Raw genomic sequence first — 24,361 nt, 5'->3', positions numbered from 1 at the left:
TGTTGTTTTTCATCACAATTGAAGTATAACTTTAATAATGATCATAATGAAAATTTACATTGAAGAATATAAGTTTGGATAGTAAGGTAAAACTGATTCTAATGGAAAACAATACCAGAAATACATAAAGAGCTGCATATGTAAGTTTTATCCTGAACTGGGTAAAACCTCATTCTTTCAGGAAATAAGTTTAAAATTACATGTCTGAATTAAAGCTAAGAAAGTTCAAAAAACATAAATTTATTTGTACATCAAAACTTGTAACTGTGTACTGAAATTGTAAAAAACAATTTTCAAATTTGAATCCAATCATAGTGAGAAGAAAACAAGAATGTCATTCTTATGAACAATGTTAGCTTCAAGTAGGATAATGCTGATAATGCATAACATCTACTTATGTAATTTGAAGTCCAAAATAAGAAGATAGAATCTGCTGTTGCCTATAATTCTGTCTTCCATTTTAGGACATTCTGCAAACCTTATTTCTGACAATCAAACTCTAAAACATTATTTAAAACTCTTATATATGGAATGACAACTAAAGACTATGGACCTTTTTTTTCTTCCATAGAAAATAGTAGGTATTACTTCTCAAAACCAAGGTTTCCACGGACTCAACCGACACTAAATTTTAAATTTCACACACGATTCTGACATAATAAAATCCCCACAGTAAGTATACAGAGAGGCATTGCTCCCTAAACGGAAGCATGGATAGGAATTAATGGAGGGATGTAGGTGGGCCACTTAGGAAGAAGTAATAACAAAGTGATAAAGTGGCCTGTAGCACCAGCTCATGTGAACAGAAAATGCACGTGGAATGGGAGCAAACTAATCCAAATCAAATAATTTCAGTGCACAAAATGGATGGTGATTGCAATTGTGTTAGTGCTTATAGTAACCAAGTTCCTGTAATTCCACTTCTCATTCTACAAACACAGAATATCACTTGCACTATGAATCTTATCATATCTCAATTTGAACAACTACCTCGTTTAGCCTTGAAAACCCTATTTCATCTTATGTTTTGGACAAGTAGTCATTGGATTTGGGTGAATGAATAGCTGTTACATCAATAAGTTTGCACAGATATATGATCCATTTCAATTTGCAGTAACGATGTTGCTACAAAATGATCATCATAACACAAACTAAAGATAACAGCTGTTGGAAGAGGAGACTAAATTAGTGTGAAAACAAGAGATCAAGAAGCATTAACTACATGATCAAATCTTCTGAAAATGGAAGTTTGACTTTCATTTGTGACAGTTCGTGAATTTTCCTTTTCTACACAGATTTGCTATATTTGGTTATTTGACATGGCAATTTCTATGGAAATAATTGTCCAGGTTCATTTTTGAACTAATCTTCTTGCATAAATAGTATTTCCATTGCGAAATTAATTTCAAAAAATCCACAAAAAGGCTTTTCCATAACATATACTTGGCATGGTCCCTCTCATATCTGGAAAACTGTTGCAGGTTGTGTCAAAATAAACATGCTATTCTTTTCATACAACCCAGCACGACCCACTTTTGTCTAGGGTTAGCACGCTGAGTCTCAGTGGTCTCTGAGCATCTGTCTATGAAGAACAGACCACAAAAAAAGGATCATAAACCCCATCGTCGTCAATTATTTTCAATAAAAGAGCTAAAAGTTTTTCTTTCGTAGAAAATAGTGTTTCCAGCTCCCTTATAGCTTTCTAATTATAGTATGAAAAGGTAAGATTTTAAGAACTACCCCACTTTTTCCTCAACATCTCAACCAAAATAGAGTGGCAAAAGCATCTGTCTTGATACAAATTGTTTGGTTCTTTGATCTTTTTAGTTTATATTTTTGGTTACACTTTCAGTTTATCTGTATAGTATACTTTCTTATTACAAAATTATCTTTCTTGGTAAAAATTGTTCACCTTCCTTCTAAAAAAGTTTCATGTGCTTCAATGATAAGATTAAGACCAATAAATAACTGAAACTTGAAAACCAATGAATTTTGTATGAGAAACCGGATTGCGGGAATCAAGTCAAACATGTCACATATACCAAGGCAAGGATTTCAGCAGGGTAAAGAACTGTGAGAGTCATTCTTTTGTCTACATGTTTTCTTCCATCCCTTATTCAATGTATAGCCCATAAAAGAGATATTTTATTATAACAATTTTCTGCAAGTTTTTTTACTTATTTATTTTCATCACATCATTCATTTTATAAGTTATCTTATACACATTTCCTCCTAAAACTTCTCTGACCGTAGAAACAGTTACGAGGAAACATAGGATAACCCATTCCTAAATACGTAAGTAGGAACAATGAAACTAATCACAAACTCCTTTTCTTAAAGGACTGAATAACATTTTTGTACGGATAGTACCATGAAAAAGTAAAAGCCTTGGCCGTTATGCAGAAATTCAAGGTTTTTGTATCTGAAACAAGTCCAAATAAGAACAATAAATTCACATCAATACGTGCTTAAAAAGTGACAAAGACACCAATGTTCTACAGTAAAAATGTCTGAGTAGGTCTAAATGCACTAAAGAAAATAAACAGATGTGGGTATCACATCCTCTTGAGACACATGTTTGTGGCTGCTCATGTTTATTTATCCGTGATACAAGGATAAAATACACAGCAATAATTATACTAGAATTTATTATCACTATATAAAGCTTACTAAATATGCATTGTAAAATAGAAAGGAATATAAAAATATGAAAATTCAAGAGAAATAAGCGGTTTTGCACTTCACCCAAAAAGCTTTTTCCCATCCCTCATTCATATCTTATCTTTTCCTAACCAAGTTGTGGGGTCTGAATGTTAAGAACTTCGAAAGGTCACTCTATCAGGCACCGACCTTTAAGAATTACAGAGAAAGACACTATCCTTACATCTTGGGATAGATATTAATTAAATTAGCACATTAAATTTACTGTCAAGTGGCTTTTATGAGCAAATTTAACTGGTATGTCTGCATATTGTCAATGCAGCAGTCTTTTATTATTTATTTGCAGTGTTACTGTTTGTGCTCTATCTCTCTTAATCATGTTAATTATTTTATCATATATTTCATTCTCTTCTGTATAACTTTTATAAAAAGTTATGTAAATATGATTCCTCATTTTAACTGCTAGTATATAGTTGACATTTTGGCCTGATTCTACTAATTCAAAAGTAAATGTAATTGTAAGTACCATTATAAAAGATCACACAAAACCTAGATTTTTCAATATGTTTACTTAGTTAAAAGTCACCTTTAACTTAAAATTCAAAACATTCTAAAATTAAATTTACAGCTATAAGCCAAAAACCGTGTAAATGACATGTATATCTATCGATCTAGCGAGAGCTAACATAAAAGTTATTTTGACTGTATTATAACTGAGATTAATCTACTATTTCTAAGCAATTACTCTGGCATTGCATGCTGGTATAATTTGACAAGGTGCAATGCTACAAAGAAGCTGCTAAAAAGCAAAGTCAGCTAAGTATCTGTGACACGCTTTAGAATAATATTATAATATATATTAGATTTTGATGTATCCAAGTATCTGACACACTAATTGGATATTGATGTTTCCGCAATAATTGTATAGGCAAAAGCTACGATGTATCATGTCAACCATTTACTGTATCTTTGGTTTTTAGCTCAAGTAAAACCTAGCCGAATGTAACACAAATCCTAAATAAAATGTTTCACATTCTTAAAATGTTTTCAGATTGGAGTCTTCTGCCATGCTTGTTGGTAGATGTTTTTATTAGGGAAAGAACTATCTATATAGAGAGAGGATCATCAGAATATTCAGTAATTAATGAGTAATTAGAAAGACCATTCTTAAAATGAAAGTTTTGCATGTCACACTGAAAACAAAAATCTAAAAGATTATATAGTAGGTAAAAAAAAAACACGACTTTTATATCAAACAAGGAGAAAAAAAAATAAGTATCTGACTTAGAAAAGCAAATGCATCCCATAATGTTCTGGAACATTTGTACTTGCCATGCCGCAATTATATAAACATTTTCATGTTCGGAGTACTCCACGTACTTTTTCTCCCTCTTTCTCTCTCTCTCTCTCTCTCACAAACACATTTAGAAGCTTGAAGAGAAGAATAATGAAGGGGAAGTTTCTGAGAGGTTGTCTTAACAAGTGGAAGAAAGTGGGGAGTCGAGTGATCCAGTGTGGTGCCTACGGTTACTGCTGCGAGTGGGAAGTGTGGCCATGGATGCAGAATGAAGGAGAATCTGATATTCCGAACGATGTGCCAAAGGGTCATTTGGTTGTGTACGTGGGAGAACACCACAAGAGATATGTGATAAAGATCACGTTGCTCCATCATCCTCTCTTCAAGACCTTGCTGGATCAGGCTCAGGATGAGTACGATTTCATTGCAGATTCAAAGCTCTATATTCCTTGCACTGAGCATCTTTTCCTCACTGTCCTTCGCTGTGCAACCTCTCCACATAATCAACGACTCTCTCTCTGCGTCTGAGTCATTATTTACCTCTAACAACTACCACCACACATATATATATATGTAGCCATAAAATATTATGTTGTAGATCGAGGTTCTTGTTATCTGTGATTTTTCTCTTATCAGGGAACATGCAGAGTTAATTAGCGCATTGAGCAAATTAAGGGAAGTTCATTAGTTTTCAATATATGTTAATTACTTGATCCTTGGATTGGATTACTTAAGGATGATGAGGATCTCTTGGTAGCAATAAGAAAATTAACTGTAGTGTAGTAATATGCAGAAAACTTAAGTTTTACAGTATTATATACATATACATATACATATACATGTGCACACAAACACACATTTTAAGGTACTTACAAACATGAAGAAAAGTTAAAAGTTTGTGGAGACATGTGTGCCCACCAAAGTCCAAGGTAGATCTGATACTCTACATGCATATAAATAAACTATGTATAGCATTTATATTGGGATAAGGATGTGTTTGGAAACCGTACAAGAACATATAAAGAGGAAAGTAGAGATAATAAAGTAGTCTCTTGAACCATTTTCTTTAGAACTCAGTTATATTATAATTTTATCTTTAAAAAATGTATATAAGAATTAAAGAAGAAAAGTATATTTAAATTAGATCTAAGTATGAACTTGTGAATAAGGTGAAGTATTACCGGAACGAAAATAATGAGTTTTCACCTCTAACTTTTGGGAAGCTGAATTATTGAGAGTTAGCTCTGGTGATCCCTGTGAGACCATGTCATACTCAGTTAATGGACACAAGTTTTGTCTTCTCATCCAACACATTCTGTCCTTCTGCAAATGATAGCAGAACCATTGGGCCTAACCTAAAGATATTTGCACTGCTTGACCTAGATTTTCCTCCGTCTTCATCTGTTGGAGCCATCAAAATCATTGTCAAGGAAAATGTTTTTATTTTTCATATCTAAATGACTTCGAACACAAGGTTTCGATTAACTATGTGCTGTTTTGGATTAAAGTTTGGAAAAATAAGTTCAAATGAACTTCTTCTGCAACTTAAGTTTCAAAAGCAACTCTAGTGTAACTTTAAACTTGTCTTAAAAATAATACCGGTCCAGATAAAATAAGAGATAGATATGAGTTTATATATATATATAAGATACCTCAATAGGTAAAAGGTTTTTTGGAATAGTAGTAAAAGCAAATCCGTGAATGCTTCCGTTAGAAGAGGACTATACCAATATAGAAGGAACTCACCCTTGAGAGTATTGTTGAGAATCCAAACCACATTAGATAGAAATGAGAAAGTAGAACACTATATAAAAATAAAAAAATTCATTGTTTTAAGATTTTGGACAAATAATGCATAGTTTCTTCTTAGTATTTAAAGAATTAAAAGTGAATATTGTCTCATATTAATTCTATAAAACATGATTTAGGAAAACGTTCTCAAATATTCAATGAATAAAATTTATGAAATGATAAAAACTTATTAAAGCATATTAATTACAACCTCAAACTACCATTATAGTTATAGTTATACTAAAATATGCATTCATTTTTATTGTATCAGTAACAATAATTAAATTTATAAATTATGAATATATCTTTTTTATTTTTCAAAAATATGGGTTAAGATTCTACACTAAAATAAGGGTGTTTCTTCATACACCACCTCCGTATATTTCAACTTGCTCTGTCATGGGTAGTGAAATGATCTATTTGTCCTTATCTATATGAAACAATCCAAAAGAGGAAAATTTTAAATGATAATTTGGAATTTTGAAGTTTACATGGATGCAAGCTAAACTATATAGGTGCAAGAAGGAGTTGCCTAGAATAAATTGAAAACAATTTGCAATTTTTGTTTTATAATTTTTAATCATAAATTTCTAAATTTATTTATAATTTTTTAATCATAAACTTGAGTATCTTATTGAAATATTTTCTTAGATCAATATAACACTTATGGATTAATTATTTATTATTTACAAGTAAATAAGAAAATCTGCTATAAAAAACAGTACTTATAAATATTTGATATTAATGAAGAGAGTATTTAGTTATTTTCAACGCACAAGAATACAAAATTAAAAAAAAAATACAGGTTGTAGGATGGGATGGGATGGATCAACATGATAAACAATTTATAATTTTTTTTTTGCCTCATTAGATAAGAATGTTAACAATTTGATAAAATTGCCTTTGTAAAAAATTAAATAATGTTAAATAATTTGTCTTTGTGAAGAGTTGAGTCATTGCTTCGGACAAAGGTTCATTCAAGATCTCTTCAATTTCACCATCTTTATTAACCTCTATAATGTCATTCAAGATGTCTAAAAAAACCCTCTAGGCCAAGAGTTTCCAGGCCAATTACCAATTCATTTGATGTATGCTTGTGAAAATTAGATAAAATTAGATAAGACGAAAATTATAAAATGAAAACTCATTATAAAATCATTTTTTTTTGTAAGAAATTGTTTAACAGGAAAGTGAGCAAGGGTTTTTTTTTTATGAAAATTATTAAAATACCCTTAATCTTAAGACTTAGAATTTATGATATATAAGAGTATTTTTCTCTACTAAAATTCTAAAATGTATCAAGTGAAAAACAGAGGTAAACGTTAGCAAACCCATATATATATAATCAGAATAATAATTTAAAATTTAAAAATATTAAGATTTTAAAATATGATTAAGGATATAATAATAATATAAAATGTGTATGAAAACAAGGAATTTCTAATCCACATTGTTATAGATATTTAACTACTATTATATACTATTTTTCTTCCGGCATATCTCGCTTCTGTTTTAAAAATTAACACATTTCAATGTATTATTATAAAATATATCAGATTAAGCCTCAAAATTGAAAAAAAAAAAAAAGATGATAATAAAAATGAGATCGCATACCTTTCACAAGTTAACAAATCATTAATGAAAAACTTGTTTTCATTTTTAATTTATTAAAATGATATCATTCACTTAATAAAAATATGTTTATATACATATGATTGGTCGTCCGGATCCGTGGATCTCATGCCTTGATGCCTTGATTTCGAAAGACAAAGATTGAATGTATCTAACTTTTTGTTTTCTGAATTGAGAGCAATTATGAAGGAACATCATGTACGGATGGAATGTGTGAATTTTACGAGTGCTTTTAATTTATATTATTATTTTAGCACGAATGAATGCAATTGTCTGGGCCTCGGAGACCCTTGGCTACTTTCTCAAATCGCACGTTCATCTTGGCTACCTCTATTATCTCTATATAATATATTCCATTTCAAGTTTGATGTTTTCTCGAGTGAAAAAAATGTTGAACTAGTAATCAATCTGATTGTTTTGGATAAGTTCAGGATGGTGAGTGTCTTGTCTCACCATTACACACAAACACAATGTTTTTTTTACTTTCATACTTTGGTTTGTCCACACCACACAACTAGAACTGCTGCTTAGTCGCTGCCTCCTTCCCCGTTTTTCTCTAATAAAATTTGAAAACTCACCCTTTGTTCTTAAAGCTGTCTCCATTTTTTTTGCTTCAAGTTTGCTTTCGAAAACTGCTCTCCTTAGGATTTCAAAAGAGGATATAAACACTCACAATTATTAAGGTTTGTTCAAAAGAGGATATAAACAAATACAAGTAATCATGCAATATTTTTCATTTAGTTCAAGTTTTTAATATAATGAAAAGAAAGCAAGGTTCACTTTGAAAAACATTTTTTTATGCTTTTGCTTCCTTCTATTTTTTTTATTCAATGCACACTTCAAAATTATCTCCTCCAGTTTTTTTACAGCAATTCAAAGAAATTATCTCGTATTTGGTCTTCTTGCAGCTTTACAAAAAAAGGGCATGAGATCAAGTAAGTGCATTTAGGTTATATATCAAAACAGAAAAACTGTCCAATATGAGAAAAATTAATAGACAAACTCCCCTCCCTCGTAATGGCCCTTCTTTTAGGTCAATTCCGAAGCTATCTGGTTGAAAAACAGCATTCCATGTCCCCGGGCTGGATGGAGTGGACTATCAGAGAAGACCAAATAAGCTAACCAAGTGAAACCGTATAAAAACAGAAATCCTAAGACTGCTGCTCACTTATTTTTCATGAAGAAGTGCTTCATGTATTTCATAGTAATGGGATTGTTATCAGCAATAGGTGAGAAGGGGAACCCTTCAAAGAACTTTCGTTTCACAAACAGCCAGGAGAAACAGTACATTTCATTAAATTGCAATCTAGTTGCTTTTACAAACAGTTTATATCACAATTCATCTTCAGGTAAATTCCATTACTCTAACAAAACATTTATACATAAAAAATCGCATTCCTCGATGCTAGTCAAAGGGAAAGGATTGCAAATTCAGGAAGACAAATTATTATAAAGTAAACATACAAAACACCAGACAGAAAACATGAACTGTTTACTCTGAATATTAAAAAACAGTCTAGCAGAAGTACACACAAAGCTCTCCAAGAAATAACTAAAAACTTGGAATGCCCCTTGATGTAGCCCTAGTTTTTTTTGCTATCAGCCAAAATTTCCTCTCATTCAAACTTAGTCGAGTAATTCCATGATGCAAAACAAGTTTTATGAACTTTCTACAAGATGATTATATACATACAGCAAATGTGAAGGCTTGCTTATGAAAAGGATTTGATAATCATACAGAACAAAAAAGTATTAGCATGAACAGCCTTCCTGGAGAATTTCTAAAAGGGGGACACAATGCATAACTCAAACTAATAATTTTCCCTGTTCTATGTAGCAGATTAAAGTGCTTTTCATTGTTTGTGATTATGTCCAAGTCATGCCACCAAATTTCCCTAATAAATGGAGCATCATTCCAAACAAACAGAAGGCTATGCAGTTACTTTTGTCATCACAACATAAGCCCAAGTTGCATGGACAAAAATCATTACCATTCTTCATTACCCAAACCCTGTAATTTGTGACTATCATCACCAGCACATATTTGAGTGAACTAATTCAACAATTCCATGAATAATATACATAAGAACTACCCTCATTCAGAATATACACGAGAAGTAATCAGCCTTTTGGTGAAGTACACATTTGACACATAGCTGGTGACAAAACTAGAGAATGGCGGCAACAGCGACGGCAAATGTGGGAGACACAAAGAACCTTTGAAACATTGCTGCTGCTACTTGTGCATCACAATAAGAAAAAAGAAAGAAAAAACCACATTCATCCATCCAAGTTCAACCACCCTCAAATATCATCTGAGACCTTCAACCAAGCCCTCTAATTCCCTCTGTCCAAACCTCCTACCATGAAGATCGGCGTCCCTACACTTTGCCGCAAAGTAAAACAAAAGCCAAGTAACCATGAAGTAAACCTCCATGGTGGACTGAAACATCTTGGCGAAGGACCTCCCGCAAACCCGGCCCAAACCCCACCTGACAAAGGACCCACAAAGTATAGCCTCCAAGCACTTAACCTGAATAGCCTGGTTGAACATAGTAGATATCAAATAGCACCCTTCCTTCACAATCTCCCTCCCACTCTTCCTTGAGTCCACAATGGCAACCCAAGCATCCACGGAGAATATAAAAGCAACAAAAGTATCCACCAGAAACCAAGTAAACAAGAACCCAGAAATCTCTCTCTCAAAGCCCCTAACCCAAGGAGACATAACAGAGAAGGGCATCAATTTCAACCTCACAAAGAGCTTGAAAAACGAGTACTGATCCTCAATTTCTCCGAAGTACCACAACCCCAGAAGCTGAGTCAACGCGTCCCTCACAGCCCAACGCATCAGAATAAACCCCGAAAGCCTCTTCAGACCTAACCTCGAACCATCCCAAACCAAAACCGTAACGGAGCTAAACCTCCCCAACAGATCATTCACAACGGAGACGAACACAACACCCAACACCCACGAATACGTCACGAGAAAAACGAGAATCACCCATCCATAGGCGGCGGAGAGGAAACTCACCAGAAAAAACAGCGCCGCCGCGTCCCGACGACCCACCTCGATCCCCTTCACGAAAAACTGCAAATCCACGCCCTCCTTCCTCTCCGCGTTCTCGTCCCGCTTCTCCTCCTCGCTGTCGCCGCTATCGTCGTCGCGAGGCGTTCGCGACGACAGGGAGGACAATCCCAGGGTATTGAAGGTGGTTCCAGAGCGGATGACTTGAGAAACCCTAACTCCGTCGTCGGCGAGGAGATCGGAGAAGGCTGAGGTGGGGGAGAAGGGGAAGAGAGTGAGAAGGGTGGCGTTGGCGGGGGATTTGGGGATTGAGCCGAAGAGGGAGCGGTCGTCGTCATCGTCGCCGGAGAAGAAGTCATCGTCTAGGGTTCCGACGCGGGTGAGGTGGAGGAAGGGGCGGCGTCGGTGGCGGAGGGCGTGGTTGGCAGCTGTGGATGGGAGGTCGTGGCCGTGGCCGTGGCCGTGATGGTGGGCGTTTCCGGCGAGGTCGAGGCGGGAGAGGAGGGCCCGGAGAGAAGGGTCGCGGTCGATGAAGGAGGTGACATGGGCGGTGCCTGTCTCGACGAGGGTTCGGAAGGAGAGGGTTAGGAGAGAGAGGAAAAGGAATGTGATGAAATTGGATGAGAACGATGACAGAGATTCCTTCAATAGGTACGATGTGGAGCGAAGGTGGTGCAGCCGTGGGTGGTGGTCGCTCATGGCGATTCAAATAATGCCTCCGATTTGTTTCTTTAGTTACGTTGTGATTTCCTTTCTTGCGATTTTCTTTCAACAAAGGTAAGAGAAGGTGGTGGTCGCTGGCTGGCTATGACTCTGGGAGTTTTCCTCACGCGCTTCGGTATGGCCGTGCATTCAACGCTCTAGGTGACAATACGAGATGAGAAGATGAGATTATGAAAATAAAAAGATGAGTCGTCGAGGTCTCGATTTGGGCTTCCACTTCAGAAGACTTACTTTATCAGGATAAAACAAAACCGTTAAAATGAAACTTCCGCTGTTGCCAATAACTCTTTATGTCTTAAATATTTGAGTTATATGATTTAACTTACATAATTTAACTAAATTTCATATTATTAATAAATTTGATTATTTTTAATATTTTTTATTTGTCATCAGTATTTAAAAACTTTATATTCATTAATTGATGTGGTTAATATTTTGTTTAATCACCTTAATTGTTTTTATGTATTATTTTGTCTAAATTTGTGATTAACATAATATTTTATTTTTATTGTTTGACAAGAGTAAACAAAACTAAGTCGTTTATCATTAATACAAAATAATTCATTAAACAAAGTGATATGATATCAATTATATTACTATGTTAGCAAAAAATTTAAATCATAAAAATTTAATTAAAAACTATAATTTATTACCAATTTAAATTTTAATTAAATTTAAAAAAAAACATTTATTGACCAATTTCATTACATGTGATTTTTTAAAAAACAAAAAATGAACTACCAAAATGTATTATTTTAAGGACTTAGATTTCGAATTAGATTGAACAGTGAATACTGATGAAAGTAATGGTCATAAAATATTAACTTAAGCTCTGGAATGTCCTTAATTTGCTAGCTAAACAAAACCAATTTGTTTCTGATAGCAAAAGCATTGGTCGGTAGCAAAAGAAAAGAGCGTTTCAGCGATCCAGCTGCACAAAGCTGTCCTTGTTCCAAGCAAACCGTTTCAGCAGAAGAGAACCAATCAATTGGTAATATGGTCTAAGCAAAGGCATAATCGCCTCTTACACGATAATCAAATACTTCGTCACCTTTTTGTCTCATTCTTGTCCGATAAATTATGTCCATATAAAAATCATCACATTGCTTACAATTTTTAAATAAAATTTATTGACAGATTTTGAATTGTAAATATAGTAAACTATTTACACTTCGGAGACCCTGTACTCTTAACGAGGGAAACCGAATTTAAATTGAATTAAAATATTTAGAAATCCAAGGCATATTAAGATGGCAATTTAACATTTTTACAAGATGAACTAGTAAAGCGGCTGAACAAACTCATCAAATTCAATGTTCATATTAAAAATCATTTTAGGGGAGGACAATTTTAAATATCTAAAAGTTCAACCCAGTAAATCGTGTTTTAGGAAATTTTGCCAATGTGAAAAGAATTAATCAATCGGGTCAGGCGATTGATACTCGCAGACGAAGTGGCAAGCAGGCCTACTCCCTTCCTAAGCACGGTAACATTGTTCAATGTCAAATAAAAAAACACTTGGTAAGAAATTTGACAAAAAATAAGACTGCCATATAACAATTCAATTGTCCGTTTCCTTCCAGCGAAACTTTTCCTGATTCACCCAAGGGATGAAAAATAAAAGCACTTAACAGCAACTATCACAATACAACAAGATGTTTCCTGATGACAATCAAAAGTTCATAAAAGGCAACAGAACTGAGAGAAATCAGTCAATGGAAATTAGGCTTCTCTGGGTAAGTACAGCCAGATCTTTGGATGATAACGTTTGCTGCATAACAGCCAGCTCTCACACATTCTTCAATGGGCTTCTCCTGAACCAATTGTGAAAGAAATCCTCCAACAAATGCATCTCCTACAGAGAAAAAATAAGAGGGATGAAACTAAATCCACATCTTGCTTGTACACTACCAATGTGCGTGCCTTAAAAATCATAAATAATGTCACGATCTTTCCATGTTGGTAGGCAATGTTGTATGAGAATAATATCCAATGCATTTAAAAGAAGTGCAGAGAGGAATTATGTATTGTATGTATGTGTATGACAGAATTTATAGCCAGCATGGATTTAGAGCATATCACAGTTGAAGTCAACAGCAACATGTGAAAATAGGCTTGCTACACAAAGCCTAAGCTTGACCTAATTCTCATATTTAAGCTGATTTATTTAACTAAAAAGGCCGTTTAGCACTTTTTTAAAACATAGTCTAGTCTAAAGTCTATTTGGTAAAGAACTCTTTTAAATAGGTAAAAAACCCACCAGTAAATAGGCTACTAAACTTAAACTTACGTGTTTATTAAAGGTATTAAGCCTTTAAATAGAACAATAAGAACATAATCTCAAAATACGTAAATTGTTAATATTATAATAGTTATGACAGATGCCAAAATAATGATACTATTTTAAATAATTATAAAAAGTGGAGCCTTTCCTCACTATATTGAGTCAAACAATGTTATGTTTTTCATTATGAACTACATAATCAGAAAATTAATTCCCCATTCGATCTAAGCCATTCCTAAACTAATGATTATGCACCTCTAACTATAGGGCTATTCTCCAACTAATCCACTCAGCCCTATGTATCCGCTTATCACATGAAAGACCATTACGAGATTTATTTACATAAATAAATACGTAAAATAACTGCATTTGAACTCTTAAAACTAGTAGCACAGCACCTGCTCCGTTTGTATCAACTAGCTTCTCTTTAGGCAAAAGTTCCACGGGAAACTTTTTCACCTTCCCATCCTCAGCAACACATACAGGATCCGCACCCTGTGTGATAACTGTTATCCTTTTGTGCGTTCCTGATGCCTTTGGCCATTGGGAAATCTTTAGAGCTATCTCCTCGACATTTTGAGTCTAGAAAAAAAAAGACCAATAAATGTAATGGTTTAACATTCTACATCCAAAACCACAACTTGCCTAAATATCTGATATCAAGGGTTACCTCCCAGCCTTGAATTTTAGAAAATATTTTTGCTTCAGTCTCATTTCCAAAAACAAAATCTGTATACCTGAATAACATAATGGACATTCTTAAGAACAAATATGTAGCATTTCAATCATTTTTATTTATCCGAGATGAATCCTTACGGTAGAGCTTTCTCCAGTCTCTCCCTGAATATCTCACAGATGAAAGGGGCAGAAAGGTTCATCGAGAAGATCTGCATACATAAAACAAATTAATCATCCGAAACCTCCTTCAAAAGAAAAAAAAGAAACAAAATTTTCAATCATATTTAACCTTGTTCTTTGCAGCAGCATGCTCAGCAACTAACAGGATAGAATCTGGTGATACAGTGAGGAAAAAGCCAGCAATATAAATATATTTAGCCTTTTCAACTGTGAGGGAAAATTGCACAATAAAATATGTCAGTCAACTGAAGTTTGAATTATGAATTACACAGCCATGAAGAAATTAAGAAAAAAAAAAGAGCCTGCATAGACCAACAACAAAGTACCTAGTGCCCAATTCTCTGGTTTCTTCAAATGCCCAGACTTGTAGCAATTTGCAGCTGCTAAGCTTGCAACAAGCGACCTGTATTCAGAGCAGAGGTGATCAAAATGTAAGGCTTCCAAAAATTTGCAATCAAGTAGAAGTCAGGCTGAAGGACATACTTTATTTATAAACGGCATAAAATAATTTCAATTATAAAAAAACACTGAAGCAAAAAAATACAGAAATTTGTTATTGTTTGACCTTTCGCCACCAATTATACAAACAGCACAAGTTCCAGTAGGTGAGGATTCATCTTCATGATAGTGAGCCTGGTGAATGAAAAATAAGATAATTTTTATGCCAGTGTAGAGAAGCACGTCACAATGAGAGGAGAAGATGAGTGATTAAACCTACTTTTACACCAGCAAGCTTTGTGCTCTTCTTCATCTCTTCGCCAAACTTATCCTTTCCAATGCCACCCATGAAACTTGTTGCGCCAGGAACTTGGAGCATCCACTACAAGAAGTAATGGTAAATTACTTTAACCAAAGCTACTACACATCCAGAGTGTTACTAACTAACTATAGAGATACATACCTGAGCAACCTTGATTGAATTTTGAGTAGAACCTGCCAGCAAAAAAAACAAATTGTAGCAACTGTCATTACTAACTATGTTTTTCCACTGCTAATCGATTTCTTTCTTTCTTTTATTCAATTCGCTTTTGATATTATGCAATACTCCAGATCTAGTGAAATACCTCCAGCAATGTACTCCACGTCATATTTCTCAACCAACTCTTCATATCTGAAATGGGGCATCTTACCAAATTAACTAAAAATATATGTTTTAACAAGTAACCATAAAATAATCTGCAATTAAAGATGAGCAGAGAGAGATCCAAAATCTTATTAAAATATGAGTCTGAATAACATATGCACTATTGCAACAAGTCTTTACAATGCAAAAATACACACAGGGATACCAATTACCAGGTATCTAAGGGAAGACATACCAGAATCTGAATATTCCTTCAATAATTAATATAAAACTTAGATCCAGTTCTGTAAACATTTTCTTGTGTTGTATTTCAATTAGAGTTGAGATTTCACCGTAAATCTTTTAATGCAGACCTTTGGTCTGATTGTTAAAGTAAATCTTTGATTATAATTTTAAAAAAAAAATATATATATATATAATCACCCAAGCAACTATTTACCATATAACTGTATCTAAGTTTTGTCCTAATAAGAATAAGGCCACGCAACCCAAGAACCGTATCAAACTAGCACGTTTCTGATATCCCAAGAACATAGTCAAAAACTATATACAACACCACGCTCCAAAGTGTAAAGGACTGCAGTGCTTGTAATGACACAAAATTCGACGTTCCAATGATAAAAAAACCTCAGTCGCCAAAGCAAATCAACAAACCGCAAACTCAACCAAACAAAACGAAGGCGTTAGAGGGCGATCAACACAGCGCCGCGTAAACGGAGAAATCTTACATAGGTTTATGCTTGTCATGCGCAAGAATGGCATTGTTCAAGGTGAGAGAGTACCTGTAATGTCAGACAGAAAAACAAAAGAAATAACACTCAGAAGCAAACCACACGATTTACGACGTCGTTTCACCATCCAAGAAACGAGGTTAATCGTTATCTCAGGAAATTAAAAGTAACGATAATGGAGGAAATAACGGCATGCAAAAGAGAAAGCTGGCGAGAGTGATATACTTTTTCAAGAACTCAGGGTCGACGATGGCGGAGATGTCGAGGAGAGGATTTCCCATGCCGAGAAGAATGCCTTCGGACGCCATTGTAATCGAATCTAACGAAACGGTAAGAGAAGAGTGAGTGACTGAGAGGGTGAACGAAGAAAATACAACGTTACGGTTTTATACGTGGTGCTTACTTAGTAGCGGCGTGTGTCTCTTGGGCCCACACGTTGAAATTGAAATTTGATACGAGGGTTGCTTCCTCCACCACCAAATCCTCCTTCCACAGTTACATGAATAATTTGTCCTTCTAATTTTACTTTTAACGAGTGTCAACATTTATTTTATTTTTAATGCATATTGATATCCATCAATGAATACGACCATAACCGTAACTTAAAAACTAATAAAAAAATAACGGATGTAATCACATTGTGACACATCTGTTTAACTAATAATAATATAAAATATTATAATAATTAATTAAATAATAATATATAAATTAAATTAATAATTATTATTTTACTAAATAAAATAAAATTAATTTACTTATAATTATGTAATAAATTTTTAAAAAATTAAATAACATTTATATATTAATTTAAAATATAATAAATTAAATAAATTAAAAAAAAACTTATGGTATGACCACATGATGTGCCACATTTACTTAATAACATAAAAACTTTTATAATAATTAATTAAATAATAATATAAATTAAATTAATAATAATTAATTTACTAAATAAAATAAAACTAATTTATATATAATTATATAATAAATTTTTTAAAAAATTAAATAATATTTATATATTAATTTAAAATATAATAAATTAATTAAAACTTATGGATGTCTCAGTTACTTAATAACATAAATTCTTTTATAATAAATAATTAAATAATAATATATAAATTAAAGTAATAATAATTATTTTACTAAATAAAATAAAACTATATTATATATAATTATATAATAAATTTTAAAAAAATTAAATAATATTTATATATTAATTTAAAATATAATGAATTAATAATATGGCACACTCATTGAAGAATTTTTTCTTCAACGGATGTTGAAATCCGTTGAAGAAAAATGGTGGGGGTGTAGGATATTTTAAATATAAAGGATGATTTTGGAATTTAAAAAAAACGTAGTGGTGCACGAAGAAATGTGGAGTGGTGTAGGGAGTAACCTTCTTTGATTTGTCATTTTCAAGTGGGGTGTTCTTCCAGCACTCTCTCTCTTCGACTTGCACCCCAAGTTTTTATTAATACCCATTTAATCCTAAAAGAAATTTAAAAACCTACAACCATAATTATATCACTAACAAATTAAACTAATTTGTACAATTATTTAAAGAATTGAAAAGAAAAAAGAAAATTTAATTAAATTGATAGAAAAATTCGTTCAGTTAGTTTTGGTCTAAATTTGACTGAATTAGGTCGAGAAGACTACAGACAAGACTTAGTTAAGTCGATCTCAACCGACATTCAGCTGAGTCTATCTTGGTTAAATTCGGTTGGAATGGTCACAATTGAATTTTCCTCGACGAGCTCTTCAATCTGGATCAATTTGGAATTATCATCTTTTCTGTATTAGTAAGTTGAGTTTCAACCCATTTTTATTTATTTTCTTATGTGTTGCATGGGGATTCCACTCAGCTTGCATATGTCTTTTAAGTCGTCAGTTTCAGTCTTTGCTAATTAGTGATTTTAACGATGTAAATCGTGTTTCTTTTGTTCATAAGAGCATATATAACTTCCTTTGTGTTTGGAGTTGTTTTTAATCTTCCTATGACAACTTGATCATTTATTAGGTAAGAGAAGTTAATTTTGTTGTTTTAAGCTTTTAAGTACTTTGATAATCTCATATGGTATGCTTAAATTTGATTAAATGAATCGAGTTATTGAACTTGGGTATTTAAGCTTGATGAAATTTTGTTGTGGTGTGGTATAATTGCTTGATTTTAGTATGAAATCTTGTTGTTTGGTATGAGAAAATTCTTATGCAATTTCTTGTTAAATGGTATTTGTTTTGGTTGTCTGCATTGATGAAATTGAGGTCATATTTAGTTGATACTACTACTGAATTGTTATTGGGCAATAGGTTAGAATGTTTGTTAAAAATGGGTCTAAAATTGGTGGTTTGATAGGTGAAATTTCGTGAGGATTGTTCTTTGAATGAGTTTAAAGTTAAAAGCTTGTGTTGGTGTTATTTAAGACTTAGTCAACATTTTGTTTTGCATAAATTTGATATTTTAATATGTTAAGTTCAGGGTTCAGTTGTGGTGGTTGTTTGTTTGATCTAATTGATTGAATCATTGGTCAAGTGAGCAAATTGATATCTAATGTAAGGTTTAAACATGTTTTGGAATCAATCAAAATGTTAAGGATACCAATTTGGTCATTTGAATAGGTATTGAGTGCAAATAGATCAAGAATTACAGTTGCTAGTTTATGTATGATGTGGCATTGAGCGACTTTAAGTAGTGTTGAGCACTGCAAAGTTAAGGTCACTAGGCTCTAGGTGGTTGAATGACCATTTTGGGCGTTAAGCATTGCGAAGTCAGCGAACTCTTTATTTTTTGGGTGGTGAACTATTTTCTTCATAATTCGTTAGGCAAGAGAAAATGTGAGAGTTTAACACCAAGTCCGGTGTTGAACACTTTATGTTTTAAAATCAATGTATGTTTTATGTGATTTTCTGATTATTTCTTATTTAAATGACTTATCATGGATTCTTTGGACGTGTGTTATGGAAACTATGATTCTTCATAAATTGATATCTTGTTTATAAATGTGTATGACAATAATTCATGTATAGTATGGTGATGATGATGAGTTGTTATTGATTATGTGCATGATATATGTGTTTGGTGTAATTTCATGGATCTCATGGAAAAATTTTATAGTGGCGTTCAATAGTTATGTGTTTGACGTAATTCCATGGATCTCGTTGAGAGATGTTGTGATAGTGTTTAATAGTGTAATGTATTGATGTAGAGATTTCATTTTAGAGGTTATTCTAAAACTACAATAACTATCTAATCTTAAGTAAAAATGAGTGTGTAATTTTGTGAGGATTATTAGTCTATGATTTGATTCTTTTACCATAGGTGGTACATGGATTAACTTTGTATAATAACTTCTTTCAAAGTAAAAATAAGATTAGTTTATGGTTTTATTCTTTTGCCATAAGTGGTACATGAATTAACCTTCATAGTAACTTCTTTCAAAGCAAAAACTCTTCATTTCTTTTTCTCTCTTTGCAAAAATCTTCTTCTCCATAAACGGGCCCAAAGAGAGAGTAATATTAGCATGATATCAAAAAACAAATTTGCACAAGGAAAAAAAAAGCTAGACCTTAACCAAAAATAGAGGAAAATAATAAAATGAAATAAAAAATATAAAAGTAAAATAAAAATGAAAATAAAAACAAAAATAAAATAAATGAATAAATAAATAAAAAAACACAAGAATGTAGGCAGAAAAGGAAAAAACACGTAACAAAGTAAAAAAATATTTCACCCTACACCTCCAACATCTCATCATGCACCTCCAAAAATAACACTTTTTTATTTTTAACACCTACAATTTTATCAAAAATTTCATTTTTAACTTTAATAAATATCATTTTATTTTCTTCTTTTTCTTACTAAAGATACTTTAATAAATATTTTTTTCTTTTTTCCTCTTTCTTATTAAAGACACTTTGGACACCTTAATAATAATTATAATTTAATTTAAAATTTAAAATTTATTTAATATAATTTTACATGTTACTAATTATTAAAATATGATTTTACTACAATAATAGTTATATTAAAAAAAATAAAAAAAATAATTAAAATAATAGTAATAATAATATAAAATTTTATTTAATATATTCAAATATATTAAATTATATTAAAATAGTAAAATAAATTAAACAAATATTAAATTTTAAATAAAAACAAAATTTTTAAAAAACTTGTATATCGGTACCAAAAATCAGTTTTGTTTTTTATTTAAAATTTAATGATTATTTAATTAATTGAAAATCATAATATTATTTATTATATTTTTATATTTTAATAATTATTAAAATATGATTTATATTTTTATAATAGTTTTATTAAAAAATAAAAGTAATAAGAATTAAATAAGAATAACAATAATACAAATAAAAATAATATTAAAAATTACATTTAATATATTTAAATATATTAAATTAAATTAAATAATTATTAAAATTTAATTAAAAATCAAAATTTTAGAAAAATTTCATTATCGGATATCCGTATCATAAATTTGTTGGATTTCTATATCCGACTAAGACATTTTCTAAAAATTTGTTTTTTATTTAAATTTTAATAATTATTAAATTTAATTTAATATTTTAATATAATATAGTATATTTAAATATATGTAATGTGATTTTAAACATTATTTTTACTTTTATTTTAAATATTGTTATTTTTATTTTTTTCATAAAACTATTATAAAAATATAAATTATATTTTAATAATTATTAAATTATAAATATAATAAATAATATTATAATTTTTAACTAAATTAAATAATTATTAAATCTTTAAATAGAAAACAAAACTGTTAGTCGTAGATTTTCATATGATAAACAAATTTTTAAAAATTTTTGTTCCTATTTAAAATATAATAATGATTTAATTTAATTTAATATTTTAATATAATTTAATATATTAATATAATTTAATATATTTGATTATATTAAATCAAATTTTATACTATTTTCATTGTTATTATTTTATTTTATTATTATTTTTTAATATTGTTATTATTATAATATAAATTATATTTTAATAATTATTAAAATATAAAATTATATTTAAATTTTAAAATAAATTATATTATTATTATTAAAGTGGTGTAGAATATCTTTAATAAAAAAGAAAAAAAGAAAAAAATATTTACTAAAATACTTTTAATAAAAAGAAGATGAAAATAAAAATATATTTATTAAAGTTGAAAATAAATTTTTTGAAAAAGTTAGAATTATAGGATATCAGGTTAGAAATAAAATTTGTTGAAGTGTTACATTATATGTTATGTTAGAGGTGTAAGATGTAACACTCGAGTAAAAAAAAGGCATAATACCCAATTTTGTCCTCACTTTGGTTCGGAAATCTCAAGTTAGTCCCTTTCTAGAAATGTGAGTGCAATGGATCCTTACTTGTAATTTTTTGAGTCTAATGAGTCCCTTCCGTTAAATAGAAGGAAACGGAGTTAGTGGGCTGATGATGTGGCAGTACTTATTGATTACGTGTCAAAAGTCCAAAGTGTCTTCCTCCGAGTGTGTTTCTGTGAAGTTTCGTGTTTCTGAGTCTGTTTCTCCACTTTCCTTCCACCCATCTTCCTTTCCTTTAAGATTCTCAATATCTTGAAATCATAACAATCCAATGGCCTCTCCTCTGTTCCTTCTTCCACCATCTCAATGGCCTCTCACCCAAACCAAACAGGTTCTCCCTCTCTCTCTCTCTTTCTATATTTCTTCACTCTTCTAAATTTTTCATTTTTCGATCACCCTTTTGCTTGTATCAGGAACGGGAGCTGACGGGCAAGGAGAAAAGGACCCCCCCATCGCCGATCCCAGCATCAGCCTTTCAGAATCCACTTTCTGAGATATCGCCGTCACCGTCGCCGTCGCCGTCCTCATCGACAGCTCCGGCGCTGGTGCTTTCGAACTCGGGGAAGCGCATCGACCAGACGGGGAGGAAGAAGTACGTGAAGCAAGTGACGGGGCGGCATAACGACACGGAGCTGCACCTGGCGGCACAGAGGGGCGACGTCGGCGCCGTGAGACAGATCCTTCTCGACGTCGAATCTCAGGTTATGGGAACTCTCGGCGACGGCGACGACGACGATCTCGACATCGAGATTGCGGAAGTGCGAGCTTGCCTCGTCAACGAAGAGAACGAGCTCGGTGAGACCCCTTTGTTCACTGCAGCTGAAAAGGGTCATCTCCATGTCGTGAAGGAGCTTCTCAACCATTCCACTGCTCAGACTGTTTCCAAGAAGAACCGATCGGGATTTGATCCCTTGCATATTGCAGCTAGTAAAGGCCACCACTGTATGTAGTATCTCTCTTTTAGGGTTTCGAGGATGTCTTTGGCAGAGGGGAAGGTTGTTTTGAAGGTGATTGGGAAATTGTGCGAGGAGAGGAAGGAGTTGATGGTGGAAACTACCGTTTGCTGGAACTGGCGGTCTTTGTAGAAATCGAGAGTGGGGCGTCCGCCGACGCCAACGGATGAGGGGCGGCTGCTGACGTCGGAGTCGCGGGAGGGGTACTAGCGGCGGTGGAAGTCGACTGGAGTGGGTGGCGGTGGAGGAAGGAAAGAGTCCTTGGGTTGGCGTCGCGCGGTAGGTCTCATCCTCCCCAATTTCTGAATAAAATCCTTTCTTCCCTAATTTATTTCCTAATTAACCAACACACGTAAGCACATTTTTTGACACGTAATCAATAAGTACTGCCAGTACTGCCACATCATCAGCCCACTAACTCCGTTTCTTTCTATTTAACGGAAGGGACTCATTAGACTCAAAAAATTACAAGTAAGGATCCATTGCACTCACATTTCTAGAAAGGGACTAACTTGAGATTTCCGAACCAAAGTGAGGACAAAATTGGGTATTATGCCTAAAAAAAACTAGGCATCTTTCTCATTTCGTGAACAGAAACCTAGAGAGGCATTGGCTTCCTCTTATGCACGTGTGCCGCTGCCACCGTCGAGCCAGCCGCCGTGGCGCCTTTCCACTCGGCCCAAGGAGTCTCCGGCGACGCCGCTCGTCACCAGAGTCATTGCCGGCCACCGCGAAAGCCCTCCTTTCCCGTCTTCTATTCGTGCGCGAGAGGGAAACACACTCACTTCCGTGACGCGTTCTCACCGTCACCAACGAGGTCCGCCGCCACCGACGCCTCCAGCGGAAGAACCCCTGCCCTTCACGGCGGCTTAATCTCTCAACCGCAAACCCTAACATCTTGACGCGTCCTCACCCGCTAGTGGAAGACGCTGCCGACAACTGTTTCTCTTCCCCTCTGATATCTATTTTCTGTTTTGGGTGTTGGGATGAGTTTATGTGATGGTGATGGGAAACATGGTTGAGGTTATGAACCGAGTGATTTCTTCTCTGTTTTTCAGGTGTTGAACAAAATGGAGAGGAGAATGAAAGATGAATCGATGATGAGGGAGACGATTCTATGTGCGAGTGAAAATGGATGTCATGAGGGTAAAAAGAAGTCGATTTTTTTGTGTGAAAGATGATTATTGAATGTTTTTCCCCGTATGAAAAATGGCTTTTGGGGTTTTTGATAGTTAAAAAATTAAGTTGGGTGGGATGATAGGTTTCTGGGATGCGCTGATGGAGGAATTGATTTCTGAGGAGGTGTATCTGATTAGTGAATGGAGGAATAGAGAGTAGCGTGAGAGTGAATGATTTTTTTCTCTCCCTTTTTTATTCAATTGTTTCTCTAATGAATGTATCTGTGTCCTCTTGTAACTTTGAAGAACTTGGCAAATATTTGCATCCGAAAAGGGAGATTGCAAGATTGGACTTTGTTCCATTTTTTTTTTCTAGAACGTTTAACAAATGAGTTAAAGTAAAAAGAACATACAAATAAAATTAAATAACAAAAAAAAGTTAACCTAAAAATAGAATAAAATAAAGTAGACTAAAATAAAAGAACTCTAAATAACTGAAAATTAAAATAACAAAATAAAAAGTAAAATAACATAAAAATAAAATAAAATAGAAAAAAATATAATAACTCAAAATAACAAAATAAAATTAGAATAAAAGTAATATAAAATAGAATAACATAAATAAGAATACAATAAAATAAACAAGATACAATAACTTTATTTATTTGGTTACATGAGTGATGAGAGCTACCTTTTTACTTAGGGTTAAATATGTTTTTAGTCCCTAAACTATTAGCCGTTTCTCGTTTTCGTCCCTCTTTCAAAGTAAGGTATACGTTCGTTTTAGTCCTCAGAACTTTGGTTTTAGTCCTCATTTTGTTGCTAAATGAGGACCAACTTTTTAAACGG

At 32.8% G+C, this 24,361-nt stretch overlaps 4 protein-coding genes across 4 annotated transcripts; 2 read left to right on the top strand and 2 right to left on the bottom strand.

Moving 5' to 3' along the window:
* Nucleotides 1-3,893: 3,893 nt before the first annotated feature.
* On the top strand, nucleotides 3,894-4,627 carry LOC124834530 (protein SMALL AUXIN UP-REGULATED RNA 54-like). The gene has a single exon (XM_047309238.2). It carries the CDS (start codon nucleotides 3,995-3,997, stop codon nucleotides 4,484-4,486), a length of 492 nt encoding a protein of 163 aa, XP_047165194.1. The 5' UTR covers nucleotides 3,894-3,994; the 3' UTR covers nucleotides 4,487-4,627.
* Nucleotides 4,628-8,858: 4,231 nt separating this feature from the next.
* Nucleotides 8,859-11,394, bottom strand: LOC124834549 (uncharacterized). Its single transcript, XM_047309260.2, has one exon. The coding sequence runs from the start codon at nucleotides 11,106-11,108 to the stop codon at nucleotides 9,693-9,695; it is 1,416 nt and encodes a 471-aa protein (XP_047165216.2). The 5' UTR covers nucleotides 11,109-11,394; the 3' UTR covers nucleotides 8,859-9,692.
* A 1,267-nt stretch (nucleotides 11,395-12,661) lies between these two features.
* On the bottom strand, nucleotides 12,662-16,445 carry LOC124834559 (adenosine kinase 2-like). The gene is made up of 12 exons (XM_088092076.1): nucleotides 16,315-16,445; nucleotides 16,087-16,140; nucleotides 15,339-15,385; nucleotides 15,176-15,207; nucleotides 14,993-15,094; nucleotides 14,840-14,907; nucleotides 14,601-14,677; nucleotides 14,384-14,481; nucleotides 14,233-14,303; nucleotides 14,087-14,153; nucleotides 13,815-13,998; nucleotides 12,662-12,987 (listed from the first exon to the last, which is right to left on the bottom strand). The coding sequence occupies exons 1-12, from the start codon at nucleotides 16,395-16,397 to the stop codon at nucleotides 12,845-12,847; spliced, it is 1,026 nt and encodes a 341-aa protein (XP_087948202.1). The 5' UTR covers nucleotides 16,398-16,445; the 3' UTR covers nucleotides 12,662-12,844.
* Nucleotides 16,446-21,383: 4,938 nt separating this feature from the next.
* LOC124834540 (ankyrin repeat-containing protein ITN1-like) lies at nucleotides 21,384-24,153 on the top strand. The gene is made up of 2 exons (XM_047309250.2): nucleotides 21,384-21,772; nucleotides 21,855-24,153. Exons 1-2 carry the CDS (start codon nucleotides 21,713-21,715, stop codon nucleotides 22,389-22,391), a joined length of 597 nt encoding a protein of 198 aa, XP_047165206.2. The 5' UTR covers nucleotides 21,384-21,712; the 3' UTR covers nucleotides 22,392-24,153.
* The last annotated feature ends 208 nt before the right edge of the window (nucleotides 24,154-24,361 follow it).

Source organism: Vigna umbellata, chromosome 5 (assembly GCF_029865625.1).
Source record: "Vigna umbellata cultivar VRB3 chromosome 5, Vumbellata_1.0, whole genome shotgun sequence".
Classification (NCBI taxonomy): Eukaryota; Viridiplantae; Streptophyta; class Magnoliopsida; order Fabales; family Fabaceae; genus Vigna; species Vigna umbellata.
Note: the sequence above shows the minus strand (reverse complement) of the source record. Positions and strands in the feature narration are given on the sequence as shown.

Coding starts and splice junctions, on each gene's coding strand:
- LOC124834530 (XM_047309238.2), top strand. CDS start 3,995: ATGCCGCAATTATATAAACATTTTCATGTTCGGAGTACTCCACGTACT.
- LOC124834549 (XM_047309260.2), bottom strand. CDS start 11,108: ATGAGCGACCACCACCCACGGCTGCACCACCTTCGCTCCACATCGTAC.
- LOC124834559 (XM_088092076.1), bottom strand. CDS start 16,397: ATGGCGTCCGAAGGCATTCTTCTCGGCATGGGAAATCCTCTCCTCGAC. Junction 15,386..16,086: donor CATGACAAGCATAAACCTAT/GTAAGATTTCTC, acceptor GCCCCATTTCAG/ATATGAAGAGTTGGTTGAGA. Junction 14,154..14,232: donor AGACTGGAGAAAGCTCTACC/GTAAGGATTCAT, acceptor TATGTTATTCAG/GTATACAGATTTTGTTTTTG.
- LOC124834540 (XM_047309250.2), top strand. CDS start 21,713: ATGGCCTCTCCTCTGTTCCTTCTTCCACCATCTCAATGGCCTCTCACC. Junction 21,773..21,854: donor CTCTCACCCAAACCAAACAG/GTTCTCCCTCTC, acceptor TGCTTGTATCAG/GAACGGGAGCTGACGGGCAA.